Source organism: Prionailurus viverrinus, chromosome E2, assembly GCF_022837055.1.
Source record: "Prionailurus viverrinus isolate Anna chromosome E2, UM_Priviv_1.0, whole genome shotgun sequence".
NCBI classification, from domain to species: Eukaryota; Metazoa; Chordata; class Mammalia; order Carnivora; family Felidae; genus Prionailurus; species Prionailurus viverrinus.
In genome coordinates, this window is record NC_062575.1 from 6,700,390 (window position 1) to 6,722,731 (window position 22,342).

Sequence of the window (22,342 nt, forward strand, 5' to 3'; positions counted from 1 at the left end):
AAGAAATGGGCAGAAGACATAAATAGACACTTTTCCAAAGAAGACATCCAGAGGGCCAACAGGCACATGAAAAGATGCTCAACATCACTCCTCATCAGGGAAATACAAATCAAAACCACACTCAGATACCACCTCACGCCAGTCAGAGTGGCTAAAATGAACAAATCAGGAGACTACAGATGCTAGTGAGGCTGTGGAAAAACGGGAACCCTCTTGCACTGTTGGTGGGAATGCAAACTGGTGCAGCCACTCTGGAAAAGAGTGTGGAGGTTCCTCAAAAAATTGAAAAGAGAACTACCCTATGACCCAGCAAGAGCACTACTAGGAATTTGCCCAAGGGATACAGGAGTGCTGATGCATAGGGGCACATATACCCCAATGTGTATAGCAGCACTTTCAACAATAGACAAATTATGGAAAGAGCCTAACTCTCCATCAACTGATGAATGGATAAAGAAGATATAGTTTACATATACAATAAATAACATATTTTTGATCGGATAGCTTCACTCATAAATGAAATTAACAATTAATGGTAAAAGCCAAAAACAAACCGTATTTCTTCTAAAGCAATAACACTCTTCTTTCAAATGGGAAAAAATACCTTTGATTCACTTCTTCGTTCACATGTAAAGTGGCTGGCCTGAAATGAGAAAGAATGAAATATGGCCCTTTGTAGCAACATGGATGGAACTAGAGAGTGTTATGCTAAGTGAAATAAGCCATACAGAGAAAGACAGATACCATATGGTTTCACTGTCATGTCGATCCTGAGAAACTTAACAGGAACCCATGGGAGAGGGGAAGGAAAAAAAAAAAAAAGAGGTTAGAGTGGGAGAGAGCCAAAGCATAAGAGACTGTTAAAAACTGAGAACAAACTGGGGGTTGATGGGGGGTGGGAGGGAGGAGAGGGTGGGTGATGGGTATTGAGGAGGGCACCTTTTGGGATGAGCACTGGGTGTTGTATGGAAATCAATTTGACAATAAACTTCATATATTGAAAAAAAAAACAAAGTGGCTGGCCTGAAAAGAATCCTAAACTCATGAGTCTATTTCTCTACCAATAACAGACACTCTATGCTTTTCATGATGCAAGTAACTCCAGGTTTACCTAGACTTAGAAGAAGACATAAAAATACCATCCTCTCTATTTGAGAATGATTAGGAAAGTCTTTACAAATATATATTTTTTGTCTATTGGGTTAGCACTTATGTTTAAAAGCAGTAGTGGCTAATGTTACTTTACTTAAACTTGTAAATGGCTATATTGGCAATCTTATCAAATATGCCAATAGTTTTGGGAAACAATTGACAATTTGTATTCATTAAACCACAAAAATATTTGAACTTAGTGACTTGGTAGTCTTATTTCCAGAAAATCATCTCTGGAAGTAGAATGACTGAAGACCAAATTTGATCCTTGCGGCCTCAAACTAGAGGGAATAAAAGAAAAAGCTAAATACTTAGTAATATGGAAATGGAACCATAAATTATGGTTATTAATTCAATTATATAGCACCATGAAAAGTCACATCTATGAGGAGGTATTAAAACATGGGAAAATACTTACATCTAAAAAAAGAAGATTAAAAATTATATGTATTCTATGATGATGATCATGCAAAAAATTCTAAAAAAATGTACAAAAAATATGATATCAAGATGGCAGGATTATGGATAGTCTTAGCTTCTATTTTTCTTTCTAGGTTTTCTGTAATGTCTTTATTACTGATTTTATAGTACTTTACTAAGGGAGAAAAATCATGTTCAAAAAAAAAATCAAAACCAGTCCTGAGTTATAAATTATATCTTTAATAATGTGTTAAGGCAGGAAATGCTACTGAAGCTTGAATCTCTTCCCAAATCCCCATGAACCAAAGCTGTTATCTTTAGAAGGGCATTGTCCCACCCACATGACTGCCGGAGTCTGATCAAACCACATCCTTTTGTTTCACAGAGCTTTTAAAGTGTGGTAGATTAATGTGTAGACTATAGAGAATCCAAGTTTGAATCTGGGCTCTAATCCTTTGTTGCTCTGCCATTAGACTGCATTTCTGCCACAATTATAGCCTTTCAAAATTCATCACTCTCTGCACAAGAAAATAATGACTATGGATGCTGCCCCTGAGCCATACCGCTATTTATGTGTCTTGGGAGAGACAGCCCCATGTGGCAGCCACAGGGATTAGACTGACACAATTGGGTGTCACTGCCAAGCTGCCATTTTAGGGGCAAGTGATCACAATTACCTGTGCCTCAGTTTCCTTGTCTGTACCTCAAGGATATAAATGCATCTAGTCCATGAAATAAGTAATGGGGCTTAAATGGGAAAACATGTAAGAGCAGTGACTGCAGGGCCTAGAACATGGTAAGTGCTCAAAAAGATCAAAGGCACTACACTTTATCCAGGAATCATGAGAAGGGGGATCTTTGTTTCAACTGTGTTAAGTTAGAGCTTGAAGAGTAGAGGACAGGGAGGTTGAAGGAAGAAAGGACATGATATCCTGAAGCAGTCCAGAGACTTATGTCTGAAAAGAGACAGGTGTGAGCCATAGATAGAGCAACTGGACCAATTGGGTTTGCAAAATCCCCTCCTGGGTTCCAAAAACTACTAGGAACCAGAGGAAGCTGTCCCCAACTCAAGCGACTGCTCACTACCCATAGATAATGCACATTTTGGTTCATTCAAACTGCAAAAAATGACCACAAGGGGGAGAACATAAGAACCTCAGCTAGGCACCATTTTTCAGAGTTTACTATAATTCCTCCCCAAACCATTATCCTTTTGCTTTGCTTTCTGGGATCATTCCAACCACTTCTAAGGATGTGGCTGGACATTCTTTAAAGAAGCTGGAAGAGGGTACCACCCTAACTCTGCTAGCTGAGCTGGAGGGAAAACAGGCTTCAGCGATCAAGGGAAGTAAACTAAATTCAAGATTTCCTCAGTGAAGGCTTCTCTTATCTCCCCAGTAATAAATAACTGGAGAAAACTTTGTGCTTTAAAAATGGGATCCCTGGAACACCTGGGTGGCTTAGTCAGTTAGTTAAGTGCCAACTTCGGCTCAGGTCATGGTCTCACCGTTTCCAAGTTCCAACCCCGCGTTGGGCTCTGTGCTGACTGACAGCTCAGAGCCTGAAGCTTGCTTCAGATTTTGTGTCTCCTCTCTCCCTGCCCCAAACCTGCTTGCCCTCTGTATCTCTCCCTTTCCCCCAAAATAAATAACCATTATAAAAAAATAAATAGGGGTGCCTGGGTGGCGCAGTCGGTTAAGCGTCCGACTTCAGCCAGGTCACGATCTCGCGGTCCGTGAGTTTGAGCCCCGCGTCGGGCTCTGGGCTGATGGCTCAGAGCCTGGAGCCTGTTTCTGATTCTGTGTCTCCCTCTCTCTCTGCCCCTCCCCCGTTCATGCTCTGTCTCTCTCTGTCCCAAAAATAAATAAAAACAACGTTGAAAAAAAAAATTTAAAAAAAAAAAATAATAAATAAATAAATAAATAAATAAATAAATAAACACATACATACATACATACATACATACAAGATCTCTTATCAAACAGGTTCACCCTTCTCCAAAGTCTAGAACAGGACCTGGCAATAGTAGGTGCCTAGCAAATTAACCATTCCAAACTTAAAAAACACACAAACAAAACCCACACAATTTTACAGTCTAAGTACGTCATGTTTACAAAATCAACAATTTTTTTTTATTTTGAAAAAGAAATATATGGTCTGATTCTTTTATGTAAAAGATTCAGAGAAGAAATTTGGAAAACAAAATGAACATAACATTAAGGATGGGTGGGAAAGCAATGCCTGATCTCTTCTCCACATTCACACCTGTTATGCTGACCAAGCAAAAGAATGCTGAGTGTTTGGGCTTGCATTTGAAAGTGTGAAGGTGAATTTAAAGATGTGTCCATTCTTTGTCTAGATAAAAAACTTTAATGCCCTTGCTAGTGCATTTGTTTCAAGACGCTCCAAATAATGCCTTCAAAATATGTACTAGTACTAGTCTCCAAATATTAAAATGTTCACTTGTTCAAAACTAGTTTTTCCCTCAAGATGAAGCCAACAAGAATTCAGTATTAAGTTTTAGATTTTTAAAATCATCCCCAAAGAGAGATGATGCCAAAAAAAGAAAGAAAAAAAAATGGTATAGGTGATGGATACATGGAACTTATTACACTATTCTGTTTACATTGCACAGCTTTCAATATATCTACAAGAAAAAAAACTGTAATGGTTACTGATTATCTTACATATTTTTTCTAAATGTGTAATTAGTAACTGTATGCACTTAAAATTATATTATGTCCTTTATACTTTATTTCAGCATGTGCTGGAATTAAACCAATCAATTTATTTTTAATGGACCCATGGAGGAATTTTCAGTATATTCTCAAGACTTACAGGTTGCTACAGTTTTACTCAGTGCATGATGGATAGTTTCTATTTTAAAATATGGCATTTGTTGTGATATAATTTAAATTACTTTTCTGCTGGAAGCATGCATTCTTCTAAGTTACAATTATGCAGAGGGAAAATATACATCATATTTCCACTTTATCTTCTTTTATATTCCTTGTTGCTGTCACTCTCACTGAGGTACAATTACATTAGTGAAAACAGGAGTTCACATTTATAGTAAGAATTTTGTTTAGATAATTCATTTCAGGGCTTAGTTAATTACAGAAGAAAAATGGAAGCCATTCTATAAATAAACAAATGTGAAGGCTCAAAACTACCAGAACTCACATATAAAGGTAAGTGCTACTTTTTATCGATAGTTTAGAGTTCTCCCGAGCCCACTTAACAATACAAGTTACTGTATCATATGTTAAGAAAAAATATTTCAGATCTTTTCATTTACTATAAATATTATGTGCACTCATTATGGAAAATTTGAGAACTTGGACAAAAGTGTAAACATAAATTAAGGTCACCCTGTGATCACTACACCTGCATGTAACCACTATTAATGTTTTGCTGTATTTCCTTCAAGTTCACTTTTTTGCTCCGATAGGATGCAAGTATCAGTAGTCCTCTATAGTTTACAAAATTGGCATCATACAGTATGATCTGAACACTGTTTTAGAACCTAATTTATCTTTTGGAAAATATCTAGTAAACAATTCCCCCATTTTATTAGCCATTCCTCTTAACAGTCTCAGACTTTCTTACCCAATTTTATATCTACACCTTTATTTAATCCATCCCATCTTAGAAATTTAGTGTTTCTATTCTTCCTATTATGAATGATGCTTCCATCAATGACCCTATATGAAATTTTTTCACATCTCTATTTCCCTTTGATGAATCATGTGAAATCAGATTTCCAGGTCAACACATATGAATATATTCAGGTATTTTGAAACATAATGACAAAAATTGCTGAAAGTTGTCATTAAGACTCCCATAGGCAATTCCAGATATCCATATTCTTACACAGCATGTTTTAGCTTTTTAAAAACATAATTGCCAATTTGAAAAGTAAAAATGGCATCTCCTATATTTTCATTTGTTTTTTATAGTTTAATTATTGGTGAGGTTGAACATACCTACTTGTGCCATGGGCCATTTTTAGTTTTTTTTTTTTTAAAGTCATTTAGAAAATCTCCATCTTGAGGCACCTGGGTGGCTCAGTCGGTTGAGGGTCCGACTTTGGCTCAGGTCATGATCTCACAGCTAGTGAGTTCGAGCCCCGTGTCAGGCTCTGTGCTGACAGCTCAGAGCCTGGGTCCTGCTTAGGATTCTGTGTCTTCCTGTCTCTCTGCCCCTAACCCACTACCATTCTGTCTCTGTCTCTCTCAAAAATAAATAAACATTAAAAAGAAAAGAAAAGAAAAGAAAAGAAAATCTCCATCAGTTTGGTACAACCGCCTTATCTGAAGTCTACCCTGGTACAAGCACAGAGATAAGTACCAAGGATAAGAAATTAATAAGACATGGACACCCATCTTCGAGGATTTTGCAGGCTAGTAGAAAAAGAGACATGTGTATGACTAATTCCAATCTGTTATTGTAAGTGCTATATGGAAGTAGGTATAACATGCTAGGAAACCACAAAGAAGGAAGGAGAAAACTCTCCGGGGAAGAATATGCAGTGAAGGATATACAGAAGTTGTACTTTCAGCTGGGCTCTGATAAATGAGCAAGAATTCACCAGGCAGGTGGAAGAGGAAAGAGGGAGTCCCAGCAGAGACCGATGGACGAGAAAATGAACCTATTAGGAAGGATATTATAAAGCCAGCCAAGGGTTTGAGCTGTATCAGTGGGAAACATGGATTCACTGACGTGATTTTGAGCAGAGAATGGACATGATAAGTTTTGGGTTTTAGAAAGCAGAGGGAAAGGAAGATCTGAGGTCATTTTGGTAATGAGACAATCAGGTCAAAGATAATGCAAGATACTTTTAGCTTGCACTATTCAAAATAGAGTGATTGATATATTTACTCTAAAAGATACAGGCATGAAGCAGAGTGCCCTTTTGAATAATCATTCCTTTAAAAAATATCCTAAAACACAAGAGAGATGACAGAAAGCATTACTTTTTCCCCAAATGACGTTCTTTGGTCAGTGGGTAGCAGTGATCATATGCCAGTTTCTGTCTGTTCTCCAAGAAGTGCCCTGTGTTTCTACATGCCAGTCTGGGAACTGTCAGCCTCCACCAGGAAAAGACGTTCCCCAGGGATCCCACTTTTCCAGAAGAATAGACACACCTGGAACAGACCTGAATAAAACCCACAGTTTGGAGCCAACCTCAGCTAAGCCAGCCTAGATCAGCCAACCCGTCGGCTGACCTGAAGTCTGTAAGGCACTGAGTTTTAGCCTGGTTTGTTATGTAGCCTTATGATGGCAACAGCTTCTACTCTTTTAATTTCTAGATACAGCCCATCTTTGTTAAAGACACATCTAAAGAACATGGATTGAACAATACCCTGTGCATTATCTGGAAAATGGGATAATACAATTGGAAGTCTGTAATAATTGAATGTAGCCCAGTCCTTCCAACTGCAGGACATCATCTCATCAGCTAGAATTTGCTGATAAATTTCCATCCAGAATTAAAGTTGAACATAAGAAATCAATTAACTATTGATTCTGCTGGGCTGACATGCATTATAATAAAACACTAAATGGACAGACATGAGCTCAGTTCCCTGCTATAAATAAGAATATTTGCATCTTAGTGGTCTCTTTCTGATAATGTTATAGATAAGCAGCAATTTGTTGTATGGTATGGAGGCTTTTAAACCAGGCAATAGGCCTCCTCGTTCTGTTCATTAAGACAAAGAAAGGATTGCTAGGGAAATGGCCTATCAGGTTGTAATTTGCCTTTACATGCAAATTAAGGAATAATTAGTTTAGAATATCAGAAGATATAGAATCTGTGCGTTTGACATATTTTTCACATATAGCAAATGCGAGAAGTTCAAGTGTTCTTTCAGAGAAAAGAAAGGTTCTTTGAAAGTTAAAAGAGATTAAACAATATTCCATTCTGAATGCACACTATTTAGGTAAATATTACAGGTGTCATAGATTTACCTCACAATTCAGAACGAACTTTTTTTTTTTTTAATTTTTTTTTTCAACGTTTATTTATTTTTGGGACAGAGAGAGACAGAGCATGAACCGGGGAGGGGCAGAGAGAGAAGGAGACACAGAATCGGAAACAGGCTCCAGGTTCTGAGCCATCAGCCCAGAGCCTGATGCGGGGCTCGAACTCACGGACTGCGAGATCGTGACCTGGCTGAAGTCGGACGCTTAACCGACTGCGCCACCCAGGCGCCCCTGGAACGAACTTTTTTTTAAACTTGTTAATATTTTGAAAAGGCTGACAAAAGTCTGAATGTCACTGCATTTCCCTTTTCTTTTACAAAGGGGAAGGTTTTTTGAAATAGGATTGAACCAAGACTTAAATTATTTTAAGTAGTTACAGGCACTTTCTCTTCCAACATTTTTTAAAATAAATAATCGGAATCTTCTTCATTACTTAAACAGGGAATATAAGTAAGCTTAAATGATTTCTTTCCTTTATAAACTGTTACTTCACTTTCTCTTACTCTTTAATTTAGGGAAACAAAGAATATTTCATGATGAATCTTTAAAAGGTCTGTGGCCAGGGCACCTGGGTGGCTCAGCTGGTTAAGTATCCAACTCTCAATATCACCTCAAGTCATGATCTCATGGTTGGTGAGACTAAGCCCCGCTGAGGAGCCTGCTTAGGATTCTATCTTTCCTCTCTCTCTACCCATTCCCTTCTCTCTCTCAAAATAAAAAATAAACTTAAAAAAAAAACAAAAACAAAGAAAAAGTCTGAGGGAGAGCAGATTCATTGATTTAAAAGGCCTCTAAATATGAACTGAAATAAGAGTTCTTAGTAGGTAACTCCTTCCCTTTATAGGTGAGACCTGTCTCTTTGCGGCTGGGACATCCAGCACAATTTTGGTAGGAATTATATCTTTTTCTTGAAGCAGGAGGGACAGCTTTCCTAAACCCACCAATCAGGCACATTGTCTGAAAAGGACTTTGCTTCCTGATTTACAAGATTACCAGAAGTGTAATAGTTAAATCACACTTAGTTAGGAATAGCTAATAGTTAAATCACATTTATTGAAAATAATAAAATTGTATGCAGTTAGGGCAATTGCACAATGATTGTAGGTGGCAATCATACCCTAAATGGTAGTGCATAGCTTCTAGGAATGGAGACTGGTGAAGCTTTGTTTCCAAAAGGTAGGATAATAAACATATTTTTCTAACTGCTTCTTTGATAATTTCACATAATTCCTGGCTAAGGAATTTGGAAACAGCTTAGGAGCCACCGAAAGTTTTAGACCAAAAGGATGATGAGTTAAAAGCACCCTTTTGTCAAGCGAATGGATTAGAATGAGAGAGAGATGAGGTGAGGACTCCGACCAGGGGATTTTTTCTGTGAGGTGGTTGCCCACACCTTCACTTTCCTGGAATCTGATGTCAACAAAAACTGAGGGGCTCTCTGTGATGTAACTCAGGTCAGGTGAGAGGTCAGACTCTGTTTTAGCATAAGATACTGGAGACGCAGGTTTATTTTCTCCGAGGAAAAGACTGATTATTTTGTAGATACATGTACACCTTTCACCATGAAACACCCATCAGCTTCTACCAAGAGACTCCAATAGAGTCGTGACAACTCTGAGCCATCCTGAAGGATAGATTCACATAGAATCTGGTGGACGCGTCCTAAGTGGGTGGCTACACAAGATGAATACGTTCTATCAAACACTTTTTAAAAATTGTTAAAAGGGTAGATCTCATGTCAAGGACTCTTCCTCAAGAAACGGGGGAAGGGCAAGAGGAAATTTTGGAGGTGATGGAGGTACGTTAACCTTGACTGTCATGATGGTTTCATGGGTATATGCATATACACAGCACATCCAATTTTATACATTAAAGATGTGCAGTGTTTTGTATATTGATTATATCTCAACCTGTTTTTTAAAAAAGAAAAATAATGCAGTGAAAGAATGTAAAGTTCATGGAGGAAGAGAAGGAGAAGAGTGGTGGGGAGGTAGTGGGAAGGTGCTCTCTGTGGAACCCGGAACAGGTTCTGCAGGATTAAATCTCTGCAATCTGGGGGCAGAGCTCAGGAATCAAACAAGAAATCTGGGAAGCCGCCCTTAAATTCCTACCATATGTGGCCCCTTTCTGCATTGGAATATATTGCTTAAGAATGAAACCCAAGATTTATGGGGCATTCTCTGGGACACTGTTTATATCCTTGATTGATTAACAGTAAAATCATTTTTTATGTTTATTTTTGAGAGAGAGGGAGAGACAGAGCATGGGTAGGGGAGGGGCAGAGAGCAAGGGAGACACAGAATACAAAGCAGGCTCCAGGCTCTGAGCTGTCAGCACAGAGCCTGATGCAGGGCTCGAACCCACGGAACGTGAGATCATGACCTGAGCTGAAGTTGGATGCTTAAATGACTAAGCCACCCAGGCACCCCTAGTAAGATCATTTTGAAATAGACATTGTATCACCACTCCCCTTCCACAATAAGGAAACATATTTCTGTGCTTGTATTTCTTTTGTCCAGCGGGAGGTAACACAGACCCTGTGGTATCACACAACGGGGTGTGTGTGTGGCGGGTGGGGGGGGGGCAGCGGTGAAATGGAAATGGCATAGAAAGGCAAGCAAGAGAAATAAAGAAATGGGTGAGTTGACAAGATATGGCCACAGGTCAACATGGAGGGTATCAAAGGGGGAAGAGTGAGAGAAAGCTCCATCTTGACCCTTTGTCCTCAGCCTAGATGATTCAGTGAGTGGCAATAATTTTAAACACAAATAAAAAATCAGAATAAGTTTGGTTCTTGACATGCTGAGTTTGTATGCCTTTGGGATATCCAGATGCTCAGCACCCAAGAAAAACTATTCTAGTATTCAGGGATGAATATAGAGATTTAGGCATTATCTCCTAAATAAAACTATGACAGGATACTTTAAACCAATGTTAACATAAGAGGGACAGAAAGTTGGGAACCAACTGACAACAACACAATAAAAGGGTTGAGGACAAAGAGCCTGAAAGTGGCCACTGGACCAGGCATCATGGAGGTCTGGGATGACCATCACGAGAGCCCTTCTCCTAAAGTGATGCAGGTGGATATCACATCAAATTGCTCAAAGGGGCAAAAGGGTGAGTGCGTCATAAAGAGATGGAGGTAGTGACGGCTCAGCCTCATTTTTCTAAAACTTTGTTGGGGCGAGAGATGACAAAACAATAATATTAGTAGAGGATTAACTAAAGAAGACTTGAATGGAAGGCAATGAGTTGAGAGAAAAATAGTACGACACCAGGGACTTCAATTCAACAAACACATAATGGGTTCCTACCACTACCAGGCACTGGAATATGATGCAGAGCGAGACATGGGCTTTTGCACATGGCACTGTGTACTGCAATGTTCTGTTTATCGAGGCCATTAGCTCGATTCGTTTTGTTTAGGCCATCAGTTGGGGCCTAACCTTAGGCATTTGCTTCTTTGAGGAAGCTTTCTTCAACCCCCAGGATCAAGTTAATCACTCCCTCTCGTGTGCCCATTCCACCCTGGGTGTTCCTCCGTCTACTGTCAGTCTAAAGAGGAAAAAAACAAGTCAACAAACGGACTTCCACCAGCCCTAAACAAGGAAGGGACGTAGACAACAGAGGCACAGTGGGGCTCACTGACTGGTTTGGAAACTCAAGGGAATTAATTTCCTGTGCAATTTAGATTTTTTATAAATAACTCCCATTGGCTCTCATTTCACTCCTGCAAATTTTCCAGGGCTAGCCTGACCAGCTCAGCGCATTCAGATGAGCCGAGTAGCCTCTCACTCAGCCTCAGGAATGTAGAATCTGGTTTTTCTCATATTGTCAACCTCATAAATAGCCAAGCCACACACACTGTAAGCAAAGTCTGCCGGACTCCATTGGCTGGCTGGGCACCTGAGTTAAAAATGCAACTTGCTAAACAGGCTACCCAGCAGATAGCTTTCTTTGGCAGAACAGGGAGGGAATTTGATAAAGTGCTTTATTGGGTGGCGACATTTCAGTCTCAGCTTTCCTCTGATCACAGTGGGATAATGAAATTGGAATCCTTTTAAACCTTCCATTTCACCCCACATGGTTCATAGACACTGTGTCACACCACATCATGCTGCAATATATGTGCTAAAATCTACGAGCTCACTCTTCCCATTATACACAGTGCTCTGTCAGATTGGAGATACATGATGGAATACAATTTGTTGATTTGCCCACCCGTGTAGCCCTAGCAGAATCTCAAATCCAAGGCAATACTCTATGCCATGAAGGTGCATAAATAACTGTATTGTTTCATGCCAAGTTTAGCAATACAATATTCCTGTTGGCCAGTCTATGAATAGTATAGTCACTGCTGGGACAGACCCGGCCATGTGACAAGGACTTGCTTGCCCTGTCTCCCATGACAAGTTATATCCCATGGAGATCATCGGAGCATCACATTTTGACTATACATCCTGGATAAAAAAAAAAAAAAAAATGATCCCAGGTTAAACTGAACCAAAGACCAACCATAGACAATAATGATTAAATTCAGAGACTTTATGACTTGGACTACATCCTTAGAGATTTTCCCCTTACTTAGTCCCCTTTACTTTACTTCTCTAAGATGATCTTAAGGCATGAAGAATATATATGAAGGCTCTAACTTCTTAAAATATTCAGAATTTGCCTGCTGTCGTCCTGGCTCAAGCCACCTTCAGGTCTCAGATTACTGAGTAGCCTACTTATTAATCTTGTTTTATCTCTTGCTCCCCATATCCTCTATGCAGTGGACACTACAATGTGCCACCGGGATCCTAATTTAAATGGAGGTCCCACTGTCCCAGCTTCTGGGAGTATAGTCAGCAAAGAGTCCTCAGCTGTCAGCCCTTCAGGCATTGCCTAGGTCAGGCTCCTTCATTGTCATTGTCATCACCATTGAACAACTTATGTTCAATGACTGATTGACACCAAAGCATAACGGCCTGGCCAACTCAGGCCGAATAGGGACAATTCTGAAGTTCTTATATGATTGGCTAATCATATATAATTATAATATATAATAATATATAATATAATATATAATATTAATATATATTAATATATAATATTATATATTATTATAATATATATTATATATTATAATATATAATATTATATATATTATATATTATATTATATTATAATTATATATAATATATATTATATAATATATATTATATTATATATTATATATAATTAATGTATAATTATATATAATATATTAATTATATAATATATATAATTAATTATATATATTAATATATAATATATATATATAATAATCTGAAGTTCTTATATGATTGTTAGGCTGCATCATAGCTGGACCTCTCCTTCTGCCCACTCCGGCTTCCTGCCCCTCCTTTCCACAGCAGTTGACCCTGAGGGGTCAGAAACATCCTGCACACTAAATTCCAGGTTGTTTCCCCAACTTGTGACAGGCTGTGTATCACAAACAGCCTGAGTCATCCTGGTAAATATAAGTATAATCAGGACTCCCCCCTACTCAGAACCATCCCTCTCTTTCCACTGCCTTCAGAGGTCTTACAACGACCCACAAGGCCCCCCAAGATGGGCCTTCCACTCTCTGACTTTATTTCCTCCAACTCACCCCATTGTTCACTCTGCTCTAGCCACACCCACTTTCTCAAACACGTGGGGCACACTCCCATCACCAGACTTTTGCATTTGCTCTTGGTATCCTCTGCCTAGAAACCTCTTGGCCTTGATCAGAGGTAGACAACTTCTGTAAAGGGCCAAATAGTAAATACTTCAGGCTTTGCAGGCCACAAAATCTCTCTGTCAACTACTCAACTCTGCCATTTTAGCATGAAAACAGTCACAGACCATATAAAAACTAATGGGCATTCATCTTTGTTCCAATGAAACTTATTTATAAAAATAGGTGGTGGGCAGGACTTGGTCCATAGACTGGTTTATGGACCTCTCCCCTAGATTGTCACATGGCTGGCTTCCTCACTTCCTTCCCGTCCTGACGCAAATGTTTCTTTCTTTGACGACTCTTGAAATTCCAACCCCCAATACTGCTTGCCTCTTTCCCATCTTGTATTTTTTCTATGGCACTTAGTGTATCTGACATACTCTATTTTATTTATTGCTCTGTTTACCCTCCACCTTCCTCATTAAGAAGTGAGGTTCAGTCAAGGTGGGGATTTTGTCTGCCTTGAGGCCCTTAACACTGACTAGTACACGATAATCACTAAGTAAACATTTGTTTAATGAATGAAAAAGTGATAAACAATTAGGTAATTCAAGATTTCCTCCAGTTTTTGGTATGCGTGTATGTGTATCTGTTCTTCGCAAGAAAGAGGTTTCTTTCACCTTTTATATCCCAGTAGAGCAAAGTGATTAAAAGTATAAGCCAAAAGGGATCAGCAAGATCCCTGAGTTTTAAACCCCAGGTGAGTTACCTACTAGTTTATGACCTTGTCTGTGTGTGTATAGCCTAAGCCTCAGTTTCCTCACATGTAAGACTCAGTTTCAAGTCATAGCATTGAACATATCATATGATCATGACTATGAGAAACACTCCTTTCTGTCATCCAGAAACCACTCCGTACATGGGAGCTATAATCAGCTGGATCACTAGCTCTTGCCCTTGGTCAGCATCCTATCAGGATCATACAAAGATCATGTTTACAAACTGGGTCATCAGATGCCTTTAATCAAACCTCACATATACATGACTTTTTTTTTTCCATATAGCTGAAAGAGATTCTAATAAGAAAAACAAAAGAATTACAATGACTGTTTATTAGTGCTCCCTCTGTGCCCACTGATGGTCTGATAAATTTGTGTGCTTGGCCTCCAAATAAGCAGTGACACACTGGGGAGGACCAGGGGCGTCACTCTCCACATGTCCTTCCACTGGCTGAGCATGTGGAGATGTAAATTTCTCTGTGCCATTCTTGAAGACTTTATCACAGTTGATAGAAACAATTGCCCATGCACTGTAGAACATACCTGTGGAATACACCTGGTTACATGCTTAGATTTGCTTTATGTAGGGAAAGCAGAAAAAGACACAGAGACAATGCTGCCTAGGAGAGCTTCGCCTCCATTCCTCCCTCTGGGACACTAAACTTAAATTTAAATTCCCTATGGGCGCTCTCCCCATGCTCCCAACACGATTCTTCCTCCAAAACAGGATCCCAGACTCTTAGCTTATCCTTAGCTACCTGACACCATTCCTCCACGAAACCAGAAATCCAAAGCAAGTAAATAGAATCCTGGTGTATCTGAAAGTATGTGCTGTCAGTCAGCATTATATGTCTTTGGAAATCAGCACTTGGATGAGTGCAGTAACTAGTAAATGGGACGAAAAATGCTTCTAGCTTTAACTTGGGATGGTTTGGTGGCCAATGACCACTCATTTCTTGACCAGGGTGGGGGAGGAGAAATTTCTCTTAAACAATCCTCATTCCATTCCATTCACCTTCCTCTTCACATCATTTACAACAGCTTGAGAAATAGATTTGTCCTGGCTGGAATTTAAAGAGACAGTCAATAACAATATGAGAAATAATTACTATATCTGCAGAAAGTGGGCATCGATTTGAACAATGACTAGGGCCTCCAGACAGTTTCAAATGTGCTGTAGTAGAGTGATAGCCATTTATTACTTAACTTACTGAATTTATGCTTAACTTGGGTGGGATGGAGTTGATGCTGAAATTCTTAAGAGCCCATTTTTGTTTTTGTTTTTTTTTCCTCAGTTGAGCTACAGATATATTCAGTACCCACTATTTTCAAGAAACTGGGTTGGGCTCCAAAGACACAATGATAAAGAAATGGGTCATTTTTAGCTGGAGATATTTGCATTCTTTTTGTGAAAGAGAATAACCCACCAAAAAATTCATCACTTAACTATAATTAAGGCAAGTGTTGCAAGAAAAAATGTGCACAGTGGAGTGAACTCACTTGGTCTTGGGGGAATCAGGAAGTTTTTTTTTTTTTAATTTTTTTTTAACTTTATTTTTTTTGAGACAGAGACAGAGCATCAACGGGGGAGGGACAGAGAAAGAGGGAGACACAGAATTGGAAGCAGGCTCCAGGCTCTGAGCCGTCAGCCCGGAGCCCGACACGGGGCTCGAACTCACGGACCGCGAGATCGTGACCTGAGGTGAAGTCGAACGCTTAACCGACTGAGCCACCCAGGCGCCCCAGGAAGTCTTTTTTTAAAAAGTCATGGTTAAGCTCTGAACTAAAGGCCAAGTAGGAGTTAAGACAGGCAAAGTAAAGAAGAAATCAGAGCTATTTCCAGTGGAAGGACCTAACAAAGTCCTGGGGGCTGGAAAGAGCCTGTCCTCTCCAAACCGTGGTGTGCTGGTAAAGTTAACTGGCTCTCCACACAAAATAATATATGCCTATCTATGCCAACATAAGTTTATCATACATGTTACTGATGTGTAAGATAAGTAACACATAATTTTCAAACAATAACAAAATGTACAATACTCTCTCTTGTAAATTCCACACGTAGCCAATTGATTCTGACAGAACTTGTGTGTATTTGTGACAACCTCCTCTCTGTAGCCAATCTATGATCAGAACTGATGAATGAGTATAGTTCCCACCCCAACATTGGCTGATGTTTTCCTTTAAGTAAACAAGATCACAGGAAAGCAATGAAAGACTCAAGTCTGAACTGTACTCGTCGATTCAGCTTCTGTGCTGAATCATGGAACAGTTTTCAAATGCTGGAAGAATAGGTCTTCGGGTTTGAGAGGGGTGGGGCTATGCATAAATGACGAAACGTGGTTTTTTTTTTAAATTTATTTGATATTGTTGACACTTTCTCCATCACTTTTATTTTTTTAAGTTTGTTTTTATTTATTTTGAGAGAGAGCAAGCAGGGAAGACGCTGAGAGAGAGGAAGAGAGAGAATCCCAAGCAGGCTCTGCACTGTCAGGGCAGAGCCCAGTGCAGGACTCAAACCCACAAACCGTGAGATCATGACCTGAGCGGAAGTCAAGAGCCAGATGTGTAACCGACTGAGCCACCCAGGTGCCCCTCCCCATCACTTTTCTAAGTCCAGACTAGAGGCCAGCAAATGATGAGCCTGCTGCCTATCTTGGGAAATAAGGTTTTGCCAAAGCACAGACAAGCTCATTCATGTATGCATCTTCTATGGCTGTTTTCGCTCTATAGCCACAGAGCTAAGTACAACAGAGGGTTTATTGCCCACAAAGCCTAAGATACTTAGTATCTAGCCCTTTACAGCCCTTTGTCCACAGCTATTCCAGATCATCAACCAAACAATAAATCAAGCCCTGATTTGTACAGCTTGCCAATTCCTGTGGTGTAAACGCCCCCGCCTTGGCAGATTTCCAGCCACCAGGGTGATATCACTGAATGAAGAGCTGGGAAGAGATGTAGAGTAGCAGAACATCATCCCATAGGGCTCACCACACAGACACATCAGACCTGAAAAGCCCCCAAACACAAAAAAATACTAAAATGTAGTAGAATAATGAGCAAGTGATAAGTTACCTTGTTTTTACTTACAACTTAATTACAGGCTTTTGTAATTTAATTTTTTAAGTTGATTTATTTATCTCGAGAGATAGAGAGGGAAAGAGTATGAGTGGGAGAGGGGCAGAGAGAGAAAGAATCCCAAGCAAGCTCACACTGCCAGCACAGAGCCCGATGCAGGGCTTGAACTCACAAACTGTGAATCATGACCTGGGCCCAAATGAAGAGTCAGACACTTAACTGACTGAGCCGCCCGGGTGCCCCTGTAATTTAATTTTTAATGATAGCTCTATTGAATAGCCCATGTGCCAAACTCCTGAAGCTCTAACAGTTCGCTCTCCGGGCCCGTGTGAGCTGGCTGCAGCCCGTTGGTGCCCTAAACCAGCTGAAACCCATTCTGTGTGGCTGCAGGGCACAGATGGATAGACGGAATGAGGCCAAGCAGGTGAGCTAAGCAAGGCTTTGTAAACCAGATTCAGGAGATTAGGGTTTATCCTATAAAAAACGGGATGCCATTGAAGGGTGATAGCTGGGATGTAGCTTGATCTCTGCCAGCTCCTATTATCTAGTGTGTTTAATCCCAGCCAACACTCCCAAAGTGATTCTACGTGTCAAGCACCATTGCAAGCATTTTACAAATACTCATTCTCACAACAACCCTGTGAGGGAAGGTATTCATGTGACCTCCCAGTTTTACAGAGGAAGGAGACAGTACACAATAAGCAACTTACTCCAGGGACTAGAGTAATGAGGGGTGAACCTGGGATATGTGGGAAGGATTCTAACCTTTCTCCTCAGTCGGGGAGAGACAAGGCTGTCTCCAAAACACGCGTGAAGGGTTTCATGACACAGAATATTAGGTCTGTTCAAATGCTGGGGACATGAGACCAAACATGGCTGGGGTAGGTCTGGGGTCCCTCCTCTGCTGGGGAGTGGACTCCTGTAGCGTGGGGGCACCTGTCTTCAGAGAGGAAGAACTTCAGAAGCTGGCCATGTAGGAGCACACAGAGCTTGCCAGCCAGCAGTCACATGTGATTTTTGTCCCAGTAATTTACACCCCTCCAGAATCTACTCAGACACCTTCTCAGATTGCTTATCCTTCCGTCAAGTATATGAGCAAGGAGGGAGAGGAGCGAATACATCATGCTCTAAATGGGATGGATTCTTACCATTTAAATTTGGGGTAACTTCCCCAGAAGTCAAAGTTGACCCTTAACTCTAAGTGGAGCTAATGCATTTCTAAATCACAAGAGACCTGATTATTCGCGGGGAGAGAGGGAATAAGGAGGAAGGGCTGCCTGTTAGAAGCTGTTGTGGCTGCTAAGTGCACCATAGACGTTTGTGATTTAAGCTGAAATTTTACTTTTTAGGGGAAATGAAAATCGGCCAATCTTCTAATTTGGTGCATTAGGGAGAAAAGAATCATGGTATGGGGGAGGATAAATGTGCATCCTGCAGGTGTAACCTCGACCAATTTGCAAACCTGACAGGGATGTCCCAAATGTAAACTCCAGAGTGTGGCCAAAAAAGAAGAAAAATGGGAAGAAAATGAAAAAATGCATCAACCACGGCTCTGCCACTCCTTCCCCGTGATGATGTGCTTGTCTTACAACCACTTTCCACTGCCCTGTCCCTCGGTCAAAGGCCAGCCTTGGAGAGCCATCGTGGAATTCAGATGGATGGGGAACCCTGGAAGCTTTCGTGTAAGGAGAACAAAACCAGTTTTGTAGCAACACTGATTTCCGCCTTGTTAGTAATCAAGAATAGGCTGCCAATACTTTGCATAAGTAAGTCTCAGTCTAACTCTGGCCTTGGACAAAGGACTTAGCATCCCCATCACCTGGAAATGTGGATAATAACACCACGTCCTCCACAGTGTGGGGATTCGGTGAGATGGTAAAAGGAGCTAACGTTTCTATGGGCATGCTATGCACCAGGCATCATCTTAAGCATTTTACCTCCATTAACTCTTAATCTCCCCTGCCACTTTAAAGAATGCTAGAACTAGTTTTCCTACTTTGAAAATGAGGAAACTGAAGCACAGAGCAGCCGAGGAACATGCCCACAGTCACACAGCAAATAATGGAAGGAGCAGGGCTTATACATGAGTCAGCAAACTAGGGTCTATTGGCAAGGTCCAGTCCACCACCTGTTTTTGTAAGTGTTTTAAGGAAAACATGGTTTTTCCATTTTTAATTGGTGAAAAATATCAAAATAAAAACAGTAGACTGTGGCCTATGAAAATTATATGAAATTAGAGTTCAGTGTCCACACGTAAAGTTTTATTAGAATACAGACACATCATTCATTTATATATTGACCTTTGCTGCTTTCATGCTCTATCAGCAGAATTGAGCAGCTGAACGAGAAATCTGATGGCCCACAAAAGCTAAAATATTTATAAAAAAAACTATTGTACAGAAAAAGTCTGGATCCTTACTCCAAACCACTACAGGATATAGGCAACCAGTGTGCAGACTGGGGGGACCCACAGGTAAATTAGGTTGGTCCTGGTTTCCATCTGTGTGTAATTCACTATGTACCCCTCTGTGCACAAAGTCCGTTCCCCCATGCATTTACGGACACCTTGCCCATAAACAAAACTGACATCTTCAGGCCCACTGGAAATGTCCCATGATTAATGAAATTGCACATTGGTTCCCAAAGGAGCTGAGCCCCTCTCTTGTCAGAGGCCGCTTGGCTGGCACAGCCACTCTCTGCACAGCTAAGACTTCACACTTTCACCTGAGAGCTTCAATAATTCTCTTATCTCAGCCAAGAAAAGCACTGCCACATATCCTCAGAGCTTATTAAGTCTGTGCCCAGAAAGGCAGCTAGAGAACTGCAATAATTATCTGGGTAACGAGTTAAAAATCACTCTTGCCTAAAATAACCTGGTAATGAGTGAGTCCCGCTATCATATTCATTAAAGAGGAACATTTCTCAGAGAGCCAACTGGAATGGAGATTGTGTCAAAATTAGTTTACAAATCGGGAATGCACCGCCTGGGGCACTGAGTACAATTATCCACAGTAAAAACAGAGGTGAAACACATGAAGAAAACCCACCAAGTAAAGTTGAAGGGACCTCTTAATTTTATAGCGAGAATAGCTAGCATTCATTGAGAGATGACCATGTGCCAGGAACTAGGCTGACAGCTGCGTGGATCATCAACTTCCTCATTCCCTAGGACGTGCAATGAGATGGTTGCAATTTTCATTTCCATTTTGCAGAAGACAAAACTAAGGCCCTGAGGAGTTGAATTACTTGCCCAAGGGCACATGGCTGATAAATGAAGGAGCTAATATGTGACTCCAGGCAGTTCTAGCTCCAGAGCCTACTACTAGTCCACGCCCCTGAAGGCAGGCAGGCAGGCAGGCAGGCAGGCAGGCAAGAAAGAGAAGAGAAGAGAAGAGAAGAGAAGAGAAGAGAAGAGAGCAGGCCAATACAGATTATATGCTCTGCCTGGGTTCACACAGCTGGTTGGTGTCAGAGGTAGGATAATTCAGAGCTTGGAAAACAATACTGAATATGGGGATAGGGACACATGTGTACTATTTGTGAAGAAGGAAAGGGGAAGAGCATTGATTCTATTGCTTCCAATCCCAAATCATCATCATCATTGAAGCTATTATTTACTGAGAATTTACTATGTCCCAGATCTGTTCAAAGTGTGTCATCTCAATTAATCCTTATAATGCTATTTCATTTAATCTTTACAATGCTATCTCATTTAATCACATCCTTTAGGTATGACCTATATTAGCCCACTTGTATAGATGGGGAAACTGAGCTGCAGAGATGGGGTGACCTGTCCTTAGACCACCCCCACTCCCAGCTGGAAGGCTGAGGGTGTAAGATCAGACTGACTCCAGAGTGCACACTTTTAATCCCCACTTCTCCTTCACTGCCTCCCTCTGTTGTCTAGAGCCCCAGGGCTTCTCTTCACCGTGGATCATCAGGATACTTTCCCATCCCCAGCAGGCCTCCTTGATTCTTTTGGCTGCTTTTCATGGCACCTTTCCAACTGTATTTCCAATTTATATGGCAGTCTCCTCCAACCATATTCACACAATAACATGTATATGAACACACGTGTGCGCGCACACACACACACACACACACACAGGTATAAACTCCTTCACAGCATCTATTCTGTGTGAACCCTCCACCAGACACAACATTTCAGAGCACCCTGATAAACAGTGGAACTAAGGACCCCATAGTGACTAAGAATCTAGACTCTATCAAAGACACATATGTTCATACCTTCCCTCCTCACTTACTAGCTCTATAGCTTTACATAAGTTAGGTCTCAGGACCTCCTAATTTGGACTGTCATTTGGATTAAAAAGGACTATCATGTCAATATCTTGGTGCAGCACCTGGCAAATGAGCACTTAACACAAGACAACTATTATTAATAAAACTAGGTAGAGGGGCGCCCAGGTGGCTCAGTCGGTTGAGTGTCCAACTTCGCCTCAGGTCATGATCTCACAGTTCTTGAGTTCGAACCCTGCGTCGAGCTCTGTGATGACAGCTCAGAGCTTGGAGCCTGCTTCAGATTCTAAGTCTCCCTCTCTCTCTGCCCCATCCCCACTCATGATCTGTCTCTCTCTGTCTTAAAAATAAATAGGGGTGCCTGGGTGGCTCAGTCGGTAAAGCGTCCGACTTCAATTCAGGTCACGATCTCGCGGTCCGTGAGTTCAAGCCCCGCGTCGGGCTCTGGGCTGATGGCTCAGAGCCTGGAGCCTACTTCCGATTCTGTGTCTCCCTCTCTCTCTCTGCCCCTCCCCCGTTCATGCTCTGTCTCTGTCTCAAAAATAAATAAACGTTAAAAAATTTTTAAATAAATAAATAAACATTAAAAAAATTTTTTAATTAGGTAGAAAGAATAGATGAACGGATAGATGGATGCATGCATGAATTAATAGAGGATTGGATGGATGCAATTCTAGCTGATTAGAAGGACTGGTTTAGAGAGAGAAAATGAGAAGAACAAGGTTTTTTTTTTTAATGTAATAAAGAAGATTTTTAATCTGCACAATTGAAGAATTCACAATTGAAAGATTACAGGATGAGGCTGTGACCTGCACATAAGCAAGATGTTCATTTCCAAAACTCAGCCCAGCAGTTGACTTTGCTGGCCATTCATCCATTATTTTGGGATTCTTGTTTTTGGCATTATTTGTTGATGATGACAAGAAGGCAGGGAGAAGAGATGAGAAGAGATAAAATGACAGGTAAGACTGAGAACCCC

At 40.6% G+C, this 22,342-nt stretch overlaps 1 protein-coding gene across 2 annotated transcripts in view; it reads right to left on the bottom strand.

Annotated features, from left to right (window-relative positions):
- CDH13 (cadherin 13) overlaps positions 1-22,342 on the bottom strand; it is a 1,034,896-nt gene that overhangs the window by 918,850 nt on the left and 93,704 nt on the right. Inside the window, exon 2 of one of the 2 annotated variants that reach the window (XM_047836387.1) lies at positions 605-643. The exons of the other annotated variant lie outside the window; for it this stretch is intronic. Within the exon in view, the coding sequence (XP_047692343.1) occupies positions 605-643 (39 nt within the window). The remainder of the gene's footprint in view (positions 1-604; positions 644-22,342) is intronic. 2 annotated transcript variants of the gene reach the window in all.